The following is an 18559-nucleotide window of genomic DNA, read 5'->3' on the forward strand; positions in this document are numbered from 1 at the left end:
CTTGGCAAGCCTATGATGAAAGATGCTCTTCCCCTTCTCTGACAGATGGACCCCGTCAGCCCCCAGCAGACCAGGTTTTTCAAAGCGAGTCCTGTGGTCTAAGTAGCCGAACCCCTGGCTGTGGCAGGGGTCCTGTAACTATTTGTTGATCCGCCAGATTTGACTGGTCCTTTCAAACCTTTTCCTTTGACCAGGAGGACTGATGAAAAAACTACCACCACTCCCAGGGCTCTGTAATCCTTCTTGATACTCCTCAGACAGCTCCTGGCTGTATTACTGGTGCCCACGTGAAACGAGAACAGTGGATGATAGTCGGTGGACCGTATGAAGCTTGGTAATATCTCAGTGACATCCCTGATACGAGCCCCTGGTATGCAGCACACCTCTCTAGAAAATGTGTCAGTTGGCAAATGGGTGCCTCCGTACCTCTCAGAAGAGAATCACCTACTAAGAAAGCTTCTTGCATTATGTTTTCATATAGTCCAAGTACTGGAGTAGATTTTTCTTTCACCTCTCTTTTTCTTATCATGTCAGTATTTACAGAAACTGATTTTGTGCCCTTTATTATACTCAGGTATGTTTATCACAAGGACACTTAAAGGACAGTGTCTTGTAATTAAAGCTGTGCTTTTCAGCTTTTGAAATGTGAGCATTTCAGAGATGTTATTGATAGTGCCTGCATATACTATGAATTTACAGCTGAGAGTCCTTTAAAGGATGCAGTAGTTATAAGTTTATACATGTTAAAGATTTGTGATGCTTAAGCAAAGTGTTTCTGTCTGACAGAAAGATGTATAACTAAACTTTGCAAAGCAAAAGTTAATTGGGCAATTTAGTCCAGAAATGGGAAGTGCAAGTCCCCAGGAAGTTGTTTGTAGTTGTGATTTCTCACCCAAAATATCTTATACTGAAATGTTTCCTAGAGCTTTCTCAACAGCAGGCTTTTGAAGTTTGTTTATGAGAATTTTAGCAGGAAAAAATGATGGTTAGGGCATAAGGTACTGATTTTTTTTTTTTTTTTTTTCCTTGTAAATGGTGCATTGAATGAGACAGGGCATTGAGGTAGGTGCAGTACTGAGCAGAAATACTATATGAATCGTAATCTTCAGTTTCCTCTGAGGAAATGTAAACAGGATGCTGTGAACTTCTAGTTTTGTTGCCTATGCCTAATTCTTACATGGTGAGTAGTACTGACTTTTACTAAAGGGAAACATCAGGCCTTGCGTGTGTAGATAATAAAATCAGCATTCCCTTTTTTTTGCATCCTGTTGCATTCTGTTGTTGATGCACTTCATTGAATTGTGGCAGTGTTTGAAACTGAATTCTATGGTTTTTTTCACTTTAGTGTCCTTAATCTGCAGTATGAGTCAGATTTTAATTTTATTAATACTGCTTTGAATGTTCTTATGTATTTTAAATGCTCCTGCCAATTGCTTTTCTTAAAAGTTTTTCTTAAATAAAGATAAGTTCCTTAGTAATACAGTATCTTCTCAAGTTTAAAATGTGTTTAACTTACTTGGATTAATATTTTCCTTATATCTTAAATATTTATAGGACTGACTTAAGCCATTTGAGCCAGAGGATATAGAAGCTTGCAACTTGTATATCAAAAGTTGTGTGACTGTAGGAGTTCAAAACAAGAAAGCTGTATGGGCTTAGATGGGGTCTATAAAAAAAATATTTTTTTCTCCATTGAATTCATATGTACACAGTTTGACTTGCAGTTTATTGTCTCTCTCTCAGCTTTTTGAAACATTGGTATTGGTTTTACAACTGTAAAGGTAACTAATAAAGGTTTTACATTGCCAGAAGTAGAAGAAAGAGAAGATGCCTGATTTTTTTCTTAAAGACAAAGAAAAAAGAGAGAAAGGAGCAGGGGAGGGCAGAAAACCTGTGTAGTCAGAACTGCTGACTATGTTGTATTAAAAAGGTTTTTTTAGAAACGCATGATGTAATATTATTAAAAGCAACCCCTGGCAGTATTTTACTCATACCTGGTGTATTTGGCAGCATTTTATTTTGTTGCAAACTTGATGGGTGTTTATGAAGCACAGAAAGAATTTATTTCAAATTACTAGGAAAAGGTGATTATTTATCTCCTTAGTGACTGGTGGTTAGAGGGATGGATGTATTCTGTTGATCCTCTGTCAATGGAAGCAGTAATGATCTTTGAGATCCCGTGACATTAGAATCTTGTATAAGTCAAAATCTTACACAAGTTTGAATAGTTTGTGCTTCAAAGAATTCTGGTTTTTACAATAAATTATAAGTAAATGAAATGTGACTTTATACAAATGTTTTGTTGCTTGTTTTGTAGATGATGTTCTGACACCGAATATAGAGAACAGTAATTTTCCCTACCAAGTACCTACCTTCCATAAGTGTGAAATCTGTTTGCTGTCTTTTCCGAAAGAGACCCAGTTCCAGCGCCATATGAGGGATCATGAGCAAAATGACAAGGTATGAATTTTAGTAGATATAAACTTAGAAAATACCAGTGTATATTGATATTTTCATACACTGACAAGTAAAGCTAACACAAGACGTCACATCACTAATAATTACTACTTGGGGACCTCAGAGTTTTATGAAGTTTCTCTTCCATGTTTCCTCATTTTTCCTTTGAGACAGGACCTTAATTTGATGTCATTTAGTTAGATTGTTGTTTCCAGTTCAGTAATTTTTAATTTTAGCCATTTTCTTTGATTTATAAAATATTTAGCTAGGTGAGAAAATCTATGGGTTTCTTTTAATTGAATTTGCAAACTGATTCTACACATTAGCAATAAAAAGAAAATAATGCTCGTATTGATTAACTGGACCCCACTAGTCTCTTAGAGATGTTCTCAATAATGTTCAAACAACCTAATCTAGTATGTATGTATTAGTAAATTAATGTCATCACTTCAGCTGCTTACAAATCAAATTTGGGAAAGAATGAGAAAAATACAGATATGTGATTGAGACTGGACTGGCTTTTTAAATGAAGCTTTTGCCACAGGTTTCATATGTAATCTGAAGCATTTCATTTCTGTTCCTTGCTTTCTATTTCACAAAGCTAAAACTACTTTACATGTGATGGAAAAATAGTTTTACTACTGTTTGAAGTAGCTGTAGATACAGATTAATTTTTACAAAATGTAGGACTTTGAGATGATAATTCATGTATACAAAGAACTATTTACACAAGTTTCAGTGTTGTAAAGTTGATACATAAAAAATGGAAGTTGCTATTGTTAAAACCATGCTATTGCACACTTGTGTAAGAGCCTTTATATCTAAAAGTGAAGGTGCTGTTAAAACAATTGTCGTGGTTTAACCCCAGCCAGCAACTAAGCACCACACAGCTGCTCACTCACTCCCCCACACCCAGTGGGATGGGGGAGAGAATTGGAAGGAAAAAGGTAAAACTCGTGGGCTGAGATAAGAACAGGTTAATAGAACAGAAAGGAAGAAACTAATAATGATGATAACAACAATAATAATAATAATAATAATAACAGAATTGGAATATACAAAACAAGTGATGCACAATGCAATTGCTCACCACTCACTCACTGATGCCTAGTTAGTTCCTGAGCAGCGATCCCTCCCAGGCCAACCACCCCTCCAGTTTATATACTGGGCATAATGTCACATGGTATGGAATACCTCTTTGGCCAGTTTGGGTCAGGTGCCCTGGCTGTGTTCCCTCCCATCTTCTTGTGCCCCTCCAGCCTTCTTGCTGGCTGGGTGTGAAAAGCTGAAAAATCCTTGACTTAGTATAAACACTGCTTAGCAACAACTGAAAATGTCAAGGTGTTATCAACATTCTTCTCATACTGAATCCAAGACATAACACTATACCAGCTACTAGCAAGAAAATTAACTCTATCCCAGCTGAAACCAGGACAAGAATGAAAACTGATTGTGCAGATACCAACTGAAGAGCAGTCAATCCTAGCATAAACTAAGCTTTTTGCTTTGCTGGTTCAATTATTAATTTTGCTTAAGGAGAGTTCACAATCTCAGTTAAAGTAGGAAAATTTATTTCTGTCTCTTGCTCATTCTTCTCTCCTGCTAACTTCACTCTCCTCGGACAGTCTCAGTTTTGAGCCTCTGCTTTCTTTAGTTCCCCTGCCTTTTTTCCCCCATATGCTCTTGAAATGCTGTATTTGCATTTTCAGTAGTGAAATACAAAGAATAGAGAATAATTAAGACTGGTATTATTAAGGGTCATTATCATATGTAGATACTTGAATTGCTCTTTTTTTATTTTAAACATTTTGATTTGTAAGGTTGTATGTGTCACCTAGGGTATATGTAACTTATGCGAGGATTGAATTTTGTCCTTATTTTTGTGGTTTTAACAAACAGCCTCACCGATGTGACCAGTGTCCGATGTCATTTAATGTTGAATTCAACTTGACACTTCATAAATGTACTCACAATGGTGAAGATCCTACATGTCCCGTGTGCAACAAGAAATTCTCCAGAGTAGCCAGTCTGAAAGCTCATATAATGCTACATGAGAAAGAAGAGGTAATTCATTAAACCTCATAATTTAAATTTTGAAAAGACATGTCATAATGGTTGTACTTAATCCCTACCTATATGATTTAGATTGGAGAATTGAATAAATGTTCTCATTCCGAAGAAATATAAAACTTTTAGTGGGGAGTCTGTTTTAATAATAGTAGCAGAAATTAATATACTGGATATAAGCAATTGTTCCCATCCTCTTTACTAACAAAGAGAATCTGTGCGTGTTTGATAGATATGATGTATGAACATTAACTGATTAGTTATTTACGAATACTTTTATTGTGAAGCAATTCCTGTGACTTCATGTACTTTAATAAGCCCAGATGTAATAGTCTGGGTGATCACTTTTGATGGCAGATGTCATGGTGAGGCACTCTCACCATCTATTTCTTGCATCATGAAGCTGTTCCCTTATCTAGAACTCCCACGCCTTTTCTTGAGTGTTTTTTTTCGCTTGCGAGGACTTCCTATTCCTTTCCCTCTCACAATTTCATTTTCCATTTTTATAAGGCATTGGTTAAATTCTTGACAAGGAATTAATGCATAGTAGTATTTTACACACTTTCTAGTCATTACTGCATTACTGCAGTTGCTGGAGTTGATTGTACTGCCTGAAATACCAAGTTTTCAATCATGTAATTACCTCTTCCTCCTGTGAAGGCTTTTTTAAAATTGCACTTTGTGTTGGAGAATTGGAGCTGAGTTATGTATGCACTTTTATTGCCAGACTTCTAACCATAAACATAACAATTGTATGTTTCTCCATACCAATTGCAGACAGCTAATAGCAGTTTTGACCAGTAGGTTTGGGATGATAGGCCTATTTGCATTTTTCCCTAAACCAGACAGGGAATGCCATCTTTGGAGAATGTATTCCTTCTTCAGTCTTGTTATCAGTTCATGTTTCATCATGTACGTAACCGAGGTAAAATGAGAGGACTTGCGTACAATTTTGTTGCATGTTAATGTATCTATAATGATCATGTTAATGTATCTATAATGATATATAGCTTAATGGGTGTTTATTGAGGAAACTTGATTTATGAATTGCTAAAAACATCAGAATAAGGAAACTGAGCGTTGAGAAAGATGCCTAAGAGTGATTTTTAGTATTCATTTCTATCACTAAGCGATTTGTCATCTGCTTCGGCAGCTCTGCTTTTGATACTTGCTGCAGATGTCAGAAGAATAGGTTGTGTGACGCCTTCCAATTTAAAATTCAATCTGCAGCTTGAAAATTAAATTTATAAAAATATGAATACCTTTCAATTGCTAATGAATGTATTCTTATAATGCCCTATAATTCTGTGGTAAAACAGAGATGAACGTAAAAATTAATTCACAGAGAATTGTAAGAATGACTTTCCCATTAGTTATTCACAGGGCCTGTAGGAGAGCTGGAATTTGAACTTGAAGCAGAGGGTCTTGACGATGGTACTAGCTGTCATTCAGGAGTTTTTCATAACGTGCAGAATAAGAAGTTAAGTTATCAGTGGAGTACATTCTCCCTTCCGTTTGCTTTTCTTACTTCTGTTGTTAGAAGGGTTGAAAATTGAAAACAAGAGCAAAGGTACATACTCACTTAGGGAACATATGTAGCAGTTGAGGAGATTGCTGCACAAAGCTGAGGTTTGGATAACTTTAACCTTGTTTTGTGCTGCATCAGCCAACTTTATCTACAAATGGAGTGCAGAAGGGCAATAACAAGAAACTAATGTGATTAGCTTCTTGAGCTCTCCAGTTAGGTTGGGAGAGCGTGTCTGTCTGTGTTGAAATGCAGATTTTTGCGATTGCTCCTGTGAGAGGTTTCCAGAAGGAATTTTCTGGGCTATTGAAATTGAGCTTGCAAGAGACTAACTTTTCTTCTCACATTCTTTGGTGATTTCTGTGTGATAAACTGGTGTAATGGAAAAAAATCATGTTTGAAATTCCTCACTTTCAGGTAGCTTTTTAAGAAGTCATAAAGAACATACCTTGTGTAAATATGCCCAACCTTGTGGAGGATTCTTGGTTTTGTCAGTTTCCTCAGTGGCGATGGACAGTGGTATCCACTGCTACTTTTTGACCTGGTGAGACAGGAATGCTAAATACAAACTGAAAATTTTTAATTTATTGCACTAAAACTGCTAAAATGTCTTCTTCCTCTGTGAGCATGAGGTTTTCTTGGGCTTTAGGAAAACCTTAATCATAGAATCATAGAATGGTTTGGGTGGAAGGGACCTTAAAGATCATCTAGTTCCAACCCCCCTGCCATGGGCAGGGACACCTTCTGCTAGGCCAGGTTGCTCAAAGCCCCATCCAACCTGGCCTTGAACACTTCCAGGGATGGGGCATCCACAGCCTCTCTGGGCAACCTGTTCCAGCGCCTCACCACCCTCACAGGGAAGAATTTCTTCCTTACATGTAATCTAAATCTACCCTCTTTCAGTTTAAAGCCATTACCCCTTGTCCTATCACTACATGCCCTTGTAAGAAGTCCCTCTCTAGCTTTCCTGTAGGCCCGCTTTAGGTACTGGCAGGCTGCTGTAAGGTCTCCCTGGAGCCTTCTCCTCTCCAGGCTGAACAACCCCAACTCTCTCAGCCTGTCTTCATAGGAGAGGTGCTCCAGCCCTCTGATCATCTTCGTGGCCCTTCTCTGGACTCACTCCAACAGGTCCGTGTCCTTCTTATGTTGGGGGCCCAGAGCTGGATGCAGTACATCCAGGTGGGGTCTCATGAGAGCGGAGTAGAGGGGGAGAATCACCTCCTTCAACCTGCTGGTCACACTTCTTTTGCTGCAGCCCAGGATACGGTTGGCTTTCTGGACTGTGAGCGCACATTGTCAGGTCATGTTGAGCTTCTCATCAACCAACTCACCCAAGTCCTTCTCCTCAGGGCTGCTCTCAATCCACTCATCATCCAGCCTGTATTTGTGCTTGGGATTGCTCTGACCCATGTGCAGGACCTTGCACTTGGCCTTGTTGAACTTCATGAGTTGTGCACAGGCCCACCTCTCAAGCCTGTCAGGGTCCCTCTGGATGGCATCCCTTCTCTCCAGCGTGTCAACCGCACCACACAGCTTGGTGTTGTCGGCAAACTTGCTGAGGGTGCACTCAATCCCTCTGTCCATGTTGCCGACAAAGATGTTAAACAGCGCTGGTCCCAATACTGACCCCTGAGGAATGCCACTTGGCACTTGTCTCTACTCAGACATCGAGCTGTTGACCACAACTCTTTGAGTGCGAACATCCAGCCAATTCCGTACCCATCGAGTGGTCCATCCCTCAAATCCATGTCTCTCCAATTCAGAGACAAGGATGTTGTGCGGGACAGTGTCAAACATTTTGCACAAGTCCAGGTAGATGATGTCCGTTGCTCTTCCCTTATCCACCAACACTGTAACCCTGTCATAAAAGGCCACCAGATTTGTCAGGCTCAATTTTCCCTTAGTGAAGCCATGTTGGCTGTCTCCAACCACCTCCTTATTTTCCATTTGCCTTAGCATAGTTTCCAGGAAGATCCACTCCATTATCTTGCTGGGCACAGAGGTGAGACTGACTGGCCTGTAGCTCCCTGGGTCTTCCTTTTTTCCCATTTTAAAACTGGGGGTTATGTTTCCCCTTTTCCAGTCAGTAGGAACTTCCCCGGACTGCCATGACTTCTCAAATACGATTGATAGTGGCATAGGCACTTCATCTGCCAGTTCCTTCAGGACCCACAGATGCATCTCATGAGGTCCCATGGACTTGTGCACCTTCAGGTTCCTTAGAAGGTCTCAAACCTGATCTTCTCCTACAGTGGGTGGTTCTTCATTCTCCTGGTCCCTGCCTTTGCCTTCTGCATCTTGGGTGGTTGTTTTGGGTTTGTGTGGTGGGGTTTTGGTAGCAGGGGAGGGGCTGCAGGGCCGGCTCCTGTGAGAAGCTGCTAGAAGCTTCCCCAGCTCCAAGTCGGACCTGCTGCTGGCCAAGGCGGAGCCCATCAGCGGTGGTGGTAGTGCCTCTGGGAAAACAGATTTAAGAAGGGGAACCTGCAGCGGGGGAGGAGATTGGAATGTGAGAGAAACCCCTGTGGAGACAGCAAGGTCAGTGAAGGAGGGGGAGGAGGTGATCCCCCTGCAGCCCGTGGTGGTGGGCGGTGGAGCAGATGCCCACCTGCAGCCTATGGAGGACCCCACGCCGGAGCAGTTGGATGCCCCTGAAGATGGCTGGGACGTCGTGGGAAAGCCCACACTGGAGCAGTCTGTGACTGAAGATCAGCGGCTCGCAGAAAGGCTGGAGAAGTTTGTGAAGGACTGTTTCCCGTGGGAGGGACCCCATGCTGGAGCAGGGGAAGAGTGTGAGGAGTCCTCCCCCTGAGGAGGAAGGAGCGGCAGAGATAACGTGTGAGGAACCGACCCCAACCCCCATTCCCCGTCCCCCTGCGCCGCTGAGGGGGGAGGAGGTAGAGAATTCGGGAGTGGAGTTGAGCTGGGAGAGGGGGTGGTGGGAAGGTGTTTTAGTATTTCGTTTTACTTCTCATTATCCTTGTTCTGATTTGATTTGTAGTAAATTAAATTGATTTTGTTTTTTCCCCAAGTTGGGCCTGTCTTTTGCCTGTGACCGTAAGTGGTGAGTGATCCCTCCCTGTCCTTGCCTCGACCCACGAACCTTTCTTTGTATCTTCTCCTCATCCCACCAGGGCTGGGGGGGAGGAGTGAGTGAGCGGCTTCGTGGTGCTTTGTTACCAGCTGGGCTTAAACCTTGACAGCAGTGTGGCTGGAGCACTTGCTGCTCTAGACTGAGGCAAAAAAAGTCATTGAGTACCTTAGCCTTCTTCTCCATGTCCCAGGTAACCAGGTCTCCTGTTTCCTTCTGGAGAGGGCCCGCATTTTCACTGGTCTTCCTTTTATCACCAACGTACCTATAGACGCTTTTCTTGTTGCCCTTGATGTCCCTGGCAGGGCTTTGGCTCTCCTAATTGATCCCTGGCTGCTCAGACAGTTTCCCTGTATTCCTCCCAGGCTACCTGTCCTTGCTTCCACCCTCTGTAGGCTTCCTTTCTGTGTCTGAGTTTGTCCAGGAGCTCCTTGTTCATCCACACAGGCCTCCTGGTGGTTTTGCCTGACTTCCTCTTTGTTGGGTTGCATCGCTCCTGAGCTTGGAGGAGGTGACCCTTGAATATTAACCAGCTTTCTTGGGCCCCTCTTCCCTCCAGGGCTGTATCCCATGGCACTCTACCAATATGCTGAAGAAGTTATAACTGATATTTGGTGGATATAAAGTGAAAATTATGTTATTAAAAAATCCTGGTGTTTTGGTTTTTATTTTTTTAAATGATGTTCACTGTATTTGTTTTTTCCTGTCTTATAATTAAGGAGCAATAGTCTTTGAAAAAGTGCAAATTAAAATCAGAAGTTCTTTTACAGTCATTGATACTAAACAAGTGAATATGGCTAGTTTCAAAGTATCCCTTCAGATACTGCATCTGATAAGATAAAGATAATTAATACAGGTGAAATTAGATGAGTAAAGCTTCATAAAATTATTTCTGATTTGGGGAATTTTAATATTATCTAGCAATGTACGAACAGCCCGTTTTGTTTAGTGTTAGAAGGTGAGTTTAACCATAGTGAGGTTAACGATGTGCAATTACTTGTTCCGTGTGTGGTGGGGGATTTTTTGTTTGCTTGAGGGGCAAAAAAATAAATTGCTACTGCCTATTCCAGAGAGAGGCTATTGAGCTTGATATATTGCTGGTTTTTTGTGCAGTTTTTCTTTTTTCCCATGTCCTTGCTTTCCTACAGCAAATTCTACAGTAATGAATAAAAATACATAGACTTTTGTTGTCTCAAATACTTCTTAGGCTCTTTGTGGAAGTTGCTTAGTAGAATGTGTGTAATAGCAACTTAATGTCATAGGTAATGTGTGTCTGAAAAATGCTGAGAAGCGATTGACAAACTCTCAATTTTGGGGACCATGAGCTTGATATAGTATACATTGTAAGCTTCTCTTCAGGTAATTTTTCCCCACTTACACGAAAGGATCATTCATAAACCAAATTTGTTGTGCAAGAACAGTATTTTTCAATAAGAAGTATTCTTACTGAGATCTGAATGTATATCCTGGAAAAGAAAGTAAGATTTATTTACATCTTGTCCCAGACTGTAACTCGAGTCCAGTAATAATGATCTCTAGGTTAGATTAAACAAGTCATTTTGAGGTAGTATTTAATTTCATTAACGGACTTCAGATTTTTAAGTTTTTGTGTGGAAATGTTGTCTGGAGATACTGCAGAATTTTTGTTTTTTTCAGACTTAGGGAACACATGTATTGTCAAAGCATTTTAAAAATAGCATTGCATATCTTTGTTCCTCTTGATTAAAACATTCTCATGAATATCTTAATTCAAGTGAACACTGATGGGTTTTTTTCCCACTTGTTGATAATTCAAGGAGAAAAAAAAAGGGGTAGGGTTAAATATCATTTCCATTTGCAGTGATAATCACTATTAGTGAAAAATGAACTGAGACAAAAACTGTCTCAAGTTTCTTACACACACCAGCAAGGAACATGTAACAGACGTATTGTCAAAGAGATGGTGAATATTTTTAGACATTTAATCTTAACTCTCTGCTTAGATTTTGTAAAATAAAGATATACTGAGAAATAAAATTAATGGTTTTGAAAAGCAAAAGGAAGTCAAACGCAGAGCTTTTAGTTTTCATTGAAACAATATTTGACTTTGATTATTGCTCTGAGTTTCAGAGAAATGGCAATACTTTTGCATTAAACTTTATAATTTCCATTCCTAATGACATGGAATACTAATACAACTGGAAAGTCGTATGTTTAACACTGCTGTAAAATTAATGGGTTGAAGTGATATCTGTCAAAAACATTATCTGTCCCTATTTATTTCTGTCATCTTTTCTGTGAAGATAGCTTAAGAAAATTCAGTAGTAAGTGTGGTGGAATTACTGTTAAAAAGTAGGTGACAACCTGTATTATTTTAACTAGTAAAAGTGTAAAATCCCTGAAGCTACAGTTAAGATGTTTTTGGTTAGAAAGTAATATTTTTTTACAAATGTTTAGGTAAACCATAGGGTAATGATACTGAGGTAAGCTTCTGTGTGTATCTTGAACTAGCTTACCAAGGAAAGAGGGAGTGGTGGTGATGGTACTGAACTGCTTGTTTCTGCTGTCATATGAACTTTTTTGGAATTCGGTTTCAGTGGAGTTTCTTAAAATACTAGTACTACTGTAAGCTTGCAGTGATTATTGTTCATGATTTATACCATGAGGCTCAAACTTTTTTGCTTGTATACTTTTATTGCTGCTTGCTTCCAGCTGCTGATGTCCATAGAAGGATACATTCATCTACTTGAGCAAAGCTTGTGCACATGTACTGCTGTTCGGGAATCTTTTGAAAAATCAGTCTCTATTATCTCTTTCAGAATCTTATCTGTTCAGAGTGTGGAGATGAATTTACTTTACAGAGTCAGCTGTCCATACACATGGAAGAACATCGTCAAGAATTGGCAGGCAGCAGGATCCACAGCTGCAAGTCTTGCAAAAAGGAATTTGAAACTTCCTCACAGCTAAAGGAGCATATGAAAACTCACTATAAAATAAGGTAACAATCACAGAATTGTAACAAAATGAGCAGATGTTACTTTTATGGCAATAGCTGGGGAAAGCGAGAGTAGCATTTCCAGTCAGCGAAGTACCATGATCTATGCAGATCATTTCTTTTCTTTGGTATGCTGTTATGAAATGGCATTTGTTTTTTAAAACCTTGCTAAAGAAGGTGGTTATTTTTGGAGGGTCCCCCCCTTTTTTTTCCTGTTTTCCTATTTAGGCACCCATACTAAGCATAGTTCCATCTGCTAGCTGTTTGTAACCACAGGTGAAGTTTTTCTGATACAGAGAGCTTTTTGAAGCGTGTTTGTGTGTGATTTTAAAGGCTAATGGCAGTACATTGAAGCAAATGTGTATTAATTTTACATAGCAGTTATTGTAATTGCAAAAATCCTAATACCTACCTTCTGCAAAGAAGCAAATTGTTCCTTGCAGTTTAATCGTCTTTTGCAAGTAGTCCTCACCGCAACCTGCCGTGAGTTTATTGTAAATCTGAACAAGCACAAAATGAAGGGGAAAAACAGGCCTTAAATGCTGTTCTTACTTTTGGAGAAAATTTGTTCTGTCCTTTCTTTCAGCTCTCTAGTTTAACTTCACTTTTAGGAAGTTGAAAATTACTTTAAGTTAGAACAAAGAAAAACTGACTTCTATTGGTTTAGTTTATCCATTAAGAAGGCCTAAGTTTTTTGACAGGTGATCTCTCTTTTAATCTTTCCTCTGTTTCTATAAAAAACAGATGGGAAAACAATATATTTAAAAATGAGAAATACTAGGTATTTCCAGTTATTTTTATTAGCAGATGATGCAGGTTGTGAGATCTTAATAGTTGTGTTACAGGTTTAAAAAAAAAAATTGTAGATTTCTATCTGCAAACTGAAAATTGAGGTAAAGTTGTTACGTTTCTATTGAGCTATGTAATATTGCACACAAAAAACGTTCTTGTTGTGGATATCTCCTGTGTAAGTTAGGATGACTACATAAAGAATGGATGAGTGAATCTAGTGTGATGGCTGCGATTTTGAGAGAGTATTATTATACATGCTACATTCTGATATAAGTAAGATGTAAGTGCTCCGTGATGATTTGTTTATCTTTATTTCCGTAAACGTGGATTATTTCTGGATTCAGAGCTTCCTTATATGAGATTCACCTCATTTATCAGTTCAGATGTAGAAACATGTTGCATTTGTATTCAAGAAACTACTATCCATGATGGTGTTTTGCTGTCCTTTCACCAGCAGTACCAATACAACCCATGTATGTGAGCCAGGTTAATGAATTGCATAAATGATCTGGCTCCACCTTCTGTGTTTCAGTAGAAATGATTTTGAAAGGGAAAAACATGGACATTCCAATTTTTTAATTTATTATTTGACACAATCCTCTCATACTGTTCAGATGAATTATGAGAAATTAACATTTGACCTAACCTGTTTGACTGTATATAAAAGACATACGTCAGTAGTTAGAAATCTTACTATTTGATTCCTGTTTTTCATTCTAAAATAAGCTTCAAAAAATTTTTAGGATTCAATATTGTGATGAGCTTTGTTCCTTTAAGTTTTTTTTCATAAAGTGGTTGGCTTTTCCTTCCCTAAAAGGTGTTTATTTTGTCTTTGAAACATTCGAATGGAAAACTAGTATGAAGTTATAATTTAAATTTAGTATCTACCTTTTGCTAAAAAGAAAATGGTCATTATGACTCTAAATAGTGAAATATTTTAGAAGGTGATCTGACCTTGAAGGATTGTCTCTACAATTGTCTCCAAATTGGATATTATTTCCTTTATTAAAATGCCATAACTATAGTTGAAACAGATGTTGCTCATCAGAGAGCATATTCTGACAATCAGGCTGGTCTAGACCTGTCCTGAGATGGAAAGAAGAAGAGGTTCTAACATCTGTGCTGTTCTCTTTCCTTCTTTTCCATCTTCGGTAGATTTTACTCTGGATACTTCAGTAAATTTTGGTAGATATAATTAACATGTAAAAGTAAAATACATTACCCAAAGTCTGGGTAATATTACCTTGCTCTCTCTGCAAGAGTATAAAAAGATTTTTAAAATGCATGCAATATTTGTTTGAAGTAATTGGAAGGGAAAATGTGCTTTCTTTTAAATATCTGGGTATCTATGTTCTCTTAGAGTAGAAAGATGGGTCATTTGAGCAGAAGTTTAATGATTTCCTATGTTATGCATGAACTGTTACTTTCCTGCTATTTTTTATACTGTTATACCAGCCTGTGTTTCAAGGTGGTGGTATATTTTGCACATCTGCTCCACATCAACTAATTCTTATATCTCAGTTGTTCAGAAAAACACCAAGTACTTAAATTTGTGTAATTTCAGTTAGCTTTAAGCAGCACTGACAAGCTGGATTACTGCATAGGTGTAAATACTCAGGCACTATGGAAAATGTGGAGTAATCTAGATATCATACTGCTTTCTGGGTTCACCTTTTTTAGCGGAGTTGTAATGGTCTTTTAATATCCCCTAGGTTTTTGTTTTTTCTTTTTTTCTAGCATAAAATCAGTTGGTTTTTTCCATGTTGCTGTTTTTCAGCAGTCATTTAATCAGTTTGATTTGTAGAGAAATGGATTATGGGAATTTATATCATCTGTTACCATGTCTCAGTGAAAATTGTGATTTGTATTTGAGGAGCAGTGGTGAATATTTGGGTTGTTAAATTCTTAACCTGTTTTTGTTAGACCTCAGCAACTGCATTTACTGCATGCTCTACTTCATGAGCTCTTTCTGTTCTAGTTGAGAACAAAAGTGTTGCTGTGTTCAGGCAAAAGAAATAAAGTCATGCAAACTTGAAAGATCCCACCAAAAGAGTAGTTGTGAAATCACTGTATACTTCTAGCAGAATTTATAGTGAAAATGTCTCTAGAGAACCTCTAAGAAGTATAAATTATATTACAGAAATAACTAAAATTCTTGGTGTTTGTAGGCACTTTTCAAAGGGCTCCATTTACATTGTTCTTTTAGTATCGTTAAAGAGTTTGTTTTTTAACTGTTGCAGCTGATACTATATATTGTCATCGAATTTACACTGTATGTTAAAAAATGATGGGGTAAAATCAGCTTCTTCAAAATAAAGTTTAATATTAGGATAAAGAGGACTTTATTTAAATATTCTTTTTTTTTTTTTTTTTTTTAAATGACAGGGTATCAAATACCAGATCTTACAACAGAAATATTGATAGAAGTGGGTTTACCTATTCCTGTCCTCACTGTGGAAAGACGTTCCAGAAGCCAAGTCAGTTAACACGACATGTTAGGATACACACAGGTGAGACTGTGGAATTAATTATTTTAGTTTGCATTTGTTTTACAAAATTCAATTAATGTGTGAAATGCTAAATATTTTTCTCCCAGTCGGGACTTTAAATAGTATTAATACTGGCTCATTAGATGCTGTTACCTGTTGATTTAAAACAGCCTTTATGTAATTCCTTTGCTTGGGAAGTTTATATGCTTTTAAAATCTTTTTAACTGTTTCTAATGATATACATCTGGAAATTTTAAGTACTTACAGGTTTCATTTGTTGCAGAATACCAGTTTTGGTACTTAAGGTTTCAATGGGCCCTAAAATTGGAATACCTCGATAAGGGCCAGTCAGGTACTCTAAATAAGATCTTACATAGTCCAGAGTTCTAAAATTTACAATCACAAAAAGAGTAGAAATACATGAGAATGAATAATACTACTAACATAGTGGCCTTGCTTTTTTTTTTTTTAAGATTGATTTATTTAAAGTTACTGCCATGTATTTACTGTACTTACTGTAACTGCTATTTTCAGGATGTCCAAAGTGAACTTGGGAGGTGATAAACCTAGATTGTAATTTTGATACTCGGAGAGCAGGTGACTGTTGAGTTTTGCAGAATCAATAGCAGATGGCTTTTGCAAAATTACTGTAATAAATATGTGCATATATTTAAGCCTTACCCTTGAAGTAACTGAAAAATGCTAAGTATAAAATAATACAAAAGTTTTTGAAGTGTACAGAGGACTGTAAGAATAGTTCTCAAGCTTTAACCAGACACACATAATACAGCATGAGTTTGGCTTTAAACAAAACCTTCATTGAAGGTGCTCCAGTGATGTGCAATATATATGTATTTTTCCATCTTGTGAATAAATTGCTGTTTGTCTAGTTTTTAGCTAATTAAAGTAGTAAATTATGTAAGTGTGCAATGTTGTTTGTATTAGCAGTCTGTTCAGTGATGTGACAAGTTGCCATGTACAAGAATGGCTTTTTTTGCCAAGGGAGAAATAAAAATTCCGTTGCATGACTCCTTCTTAGGAATCTTTTTAAGCTTTATAATTTAATTGTAAAACAGTAACACAAGAGGTCACCCTTGTACCTGCTTTAAAAGTTGTCTCAAAGTAGTATCTAAAAAAAGCCATTGAAAATTAACTTTGTTATTTTAGAGTTTTGTATCTATTTGATATATTATTTTAGCTTATTCTAGTCAGAATTAAAGAAGCAAGATTATAGTTGGTTGAGGACACTTTTCTAAAGCTTAAAAAAAGTTCAAGAGCATTTACAGTTCTTCTGAAGAGTAAAAAGACATTTGTCTATTGGGAAACCAGAGACAGAAAACGTAATCCCAATCTGCACATGAGGGTAGGTCACTTTAAATTCCAAGTAGCTAGTGAATACTCATTTAATTTGTGAAGTATGTTATTACTTTAAATCTGCAGACAATCTGTTTGGCATCCAATTGCTTGAGGTACTGTAAAATAATATAGGAAAGAAGAACTCTGCTTTAAAGAATTTAGAATACTTAAGTCTTTAATTGTTAAAAGAACACGTCTGTGCTACACGTACAGCGTTACATTAGTGTCTTAATTGCAATACTTTTTTTGTCCATAGCTATTAATTTCAAGCACTTACACCCTTTGGGAAAAAAATTTTAAGTCTCAGGGATTGCAATTCCCATATTAATATCTAAGTAATGAACCCTCCCTTCCCCCTCCCAAATCCATATTTTATTAAGTTATACTTGAGAAATACAGAAATTCCGTGTTTCCACACTAGAATTAAGATTTAGTTTTTATAATGAAATGTATTTAAATAGGCAAACTTAACCTGAAGCAATACTTCTGTGTGTCCACCAGCAGCTCTATTAGTGGAAGCTAAGCCTTTTACCTATGAAAGCCCAATATGATTTTTGTCACTGTATTTCAAGATCTGAATTAGTGTTCTGTATTTTAATCTATATGAAAAAATAGACAGTTAAAACCTACAGATCTTAAAGCATCTTCAAAAGCCGTAAGCAGCAGAACAGAAAATATACATTCCTTCAGAGTTGGTACTATGTGAGTTACATGCTTGTAATCTATTTCAGAAAATAGCTGCTTTTATTTAAAACTGTGAATTTAATTAAGAATTAATCATTTTAAACTAGATGTAATTACAGCTATATAATTAGAAGTCATATGAAAATATTCATTAAAACTGCTTTAGTGTGCATAATGTTTAGCACATGGTAGTACTTACTGGTGTACCAGACATAATGTAGAGCATGCTCATAGTGTTTTTGCTGTGGAAATGTGCAAAGGCAGAGTGTTAAACCTTTTCAAGGTCCTGGAGTTACCACAGCTAAACTATTTTGCTAAAAGAAAAAAGAGAGTAATACTGAGTTCACAGTGGAGATTTCCAGTAGTCAATTAAGACACATGGTTGTAAGAAACTGAACTTTGTTCTTAGTATCTGTGTGTTTAAAATATGTAGCTTTGTAATATGTTTATGCAGTTCTATTATGTTTTATCACTTAAAATTTCTGGGGAGTTTTTCATGCTTAATCTGTTACCATACAAATAGCTGTAAGTACATGTAGCACTGAGAACAAAATCAGGAAATACTGACAGAGCATTCCTGTAGCAATATTGCCTGGTTTTTCTTTAATGTTTAGTAGTAATATGAACATTCAAGGTTTTAAAATTATTTTCTGAGCAGTATCTCATATAATAGAAACATTATTTTGTTGCACGTTTTCTATAGGTAATTGTAAAGAATGAATGGCTATTAATATTTATTGGGGAGTGGGAACTGTAGGCCATCTTTTGCAGTGTCACTGTAAGACTTTTTGATTTTAGACTAAATAAAAGGTTAAATTTTTGGCTGTTATTTATTATTGTCGATTCCACCCCCTGATCCCCTGTTTGTTTCAGTGCAGGTGTATAAGCATTTTATAGGATTTGGTGTGAAAGAATGGTGTATGTGTTCTTCCCCTTTTCCCCTTCTTCCTTTCCCCCCTCTCCCTCTCCTCTTTCCTCAGTGGTTTTGCATAGGAGCTTCTGAGATCTTTCAACCACAAGTTGAGGGAGGCTGTTCTAAATAATTGTTTCATACAGGTTTCATTTATTTTACCCATTTTAACTGATAAATGTCAGCAGGGTCATTAAACTTCCATTGGAGATGTGGA

The 18559-nt window shown here is 37.4% G+C and overlaps 1 protein-coding gene across 5 annotated transcripts in view; it reads left to right on the forward strand.

The window, feature by feature from the left end:
• ZNF236 (zinc finger protein 236) overlaps window positions 1-18559 on the forward strand; it is a 98732-nt gene that overhangs the window by 11764 nt on the left and 68409 nt on the right. For 4 of the 5 annotated variants that reach the window (XM_030011416.2, XM_030011414.2, XM_030011415.2 and 1 more), the window contains exons 2-5: window positions 2318-2460; window positions 4357-4521; window positions 11936-12114; window positions 15289-15413. In XM_030011416.2, coding sequence (XP_029867276.1) covers window positions 2318-2460; window positions 4357-4521; window positions 11936-12114; window positions 15289-15413 — 612 coding nt within the window. Of the gene's footprint in view, window positions 1-6; window positions 371-2317; window positions 2461-4356; window positions 4522-11935; window positions 12115-15288; window positions 15414-18559 lie in introns of those variants that run through there. The other variant, XM_030011417.2, reaches the window with a different exon arrangement.

Source organism: Aquila chrysaetos, chromosome 4, assembly GCF_900496995.4.
Source record: "Aquila chrysaetos chrysaetos chromosome 4, bAquChr1.4, whole genome shotgun sequence".
Classification (NCBI taxonomy): domain Eukaryota; kingdom Metazoa; phylum Chordata; class Aves; order Accipitriformes; family Accipitridae; genus Aquila; species Aquila chrysaetos.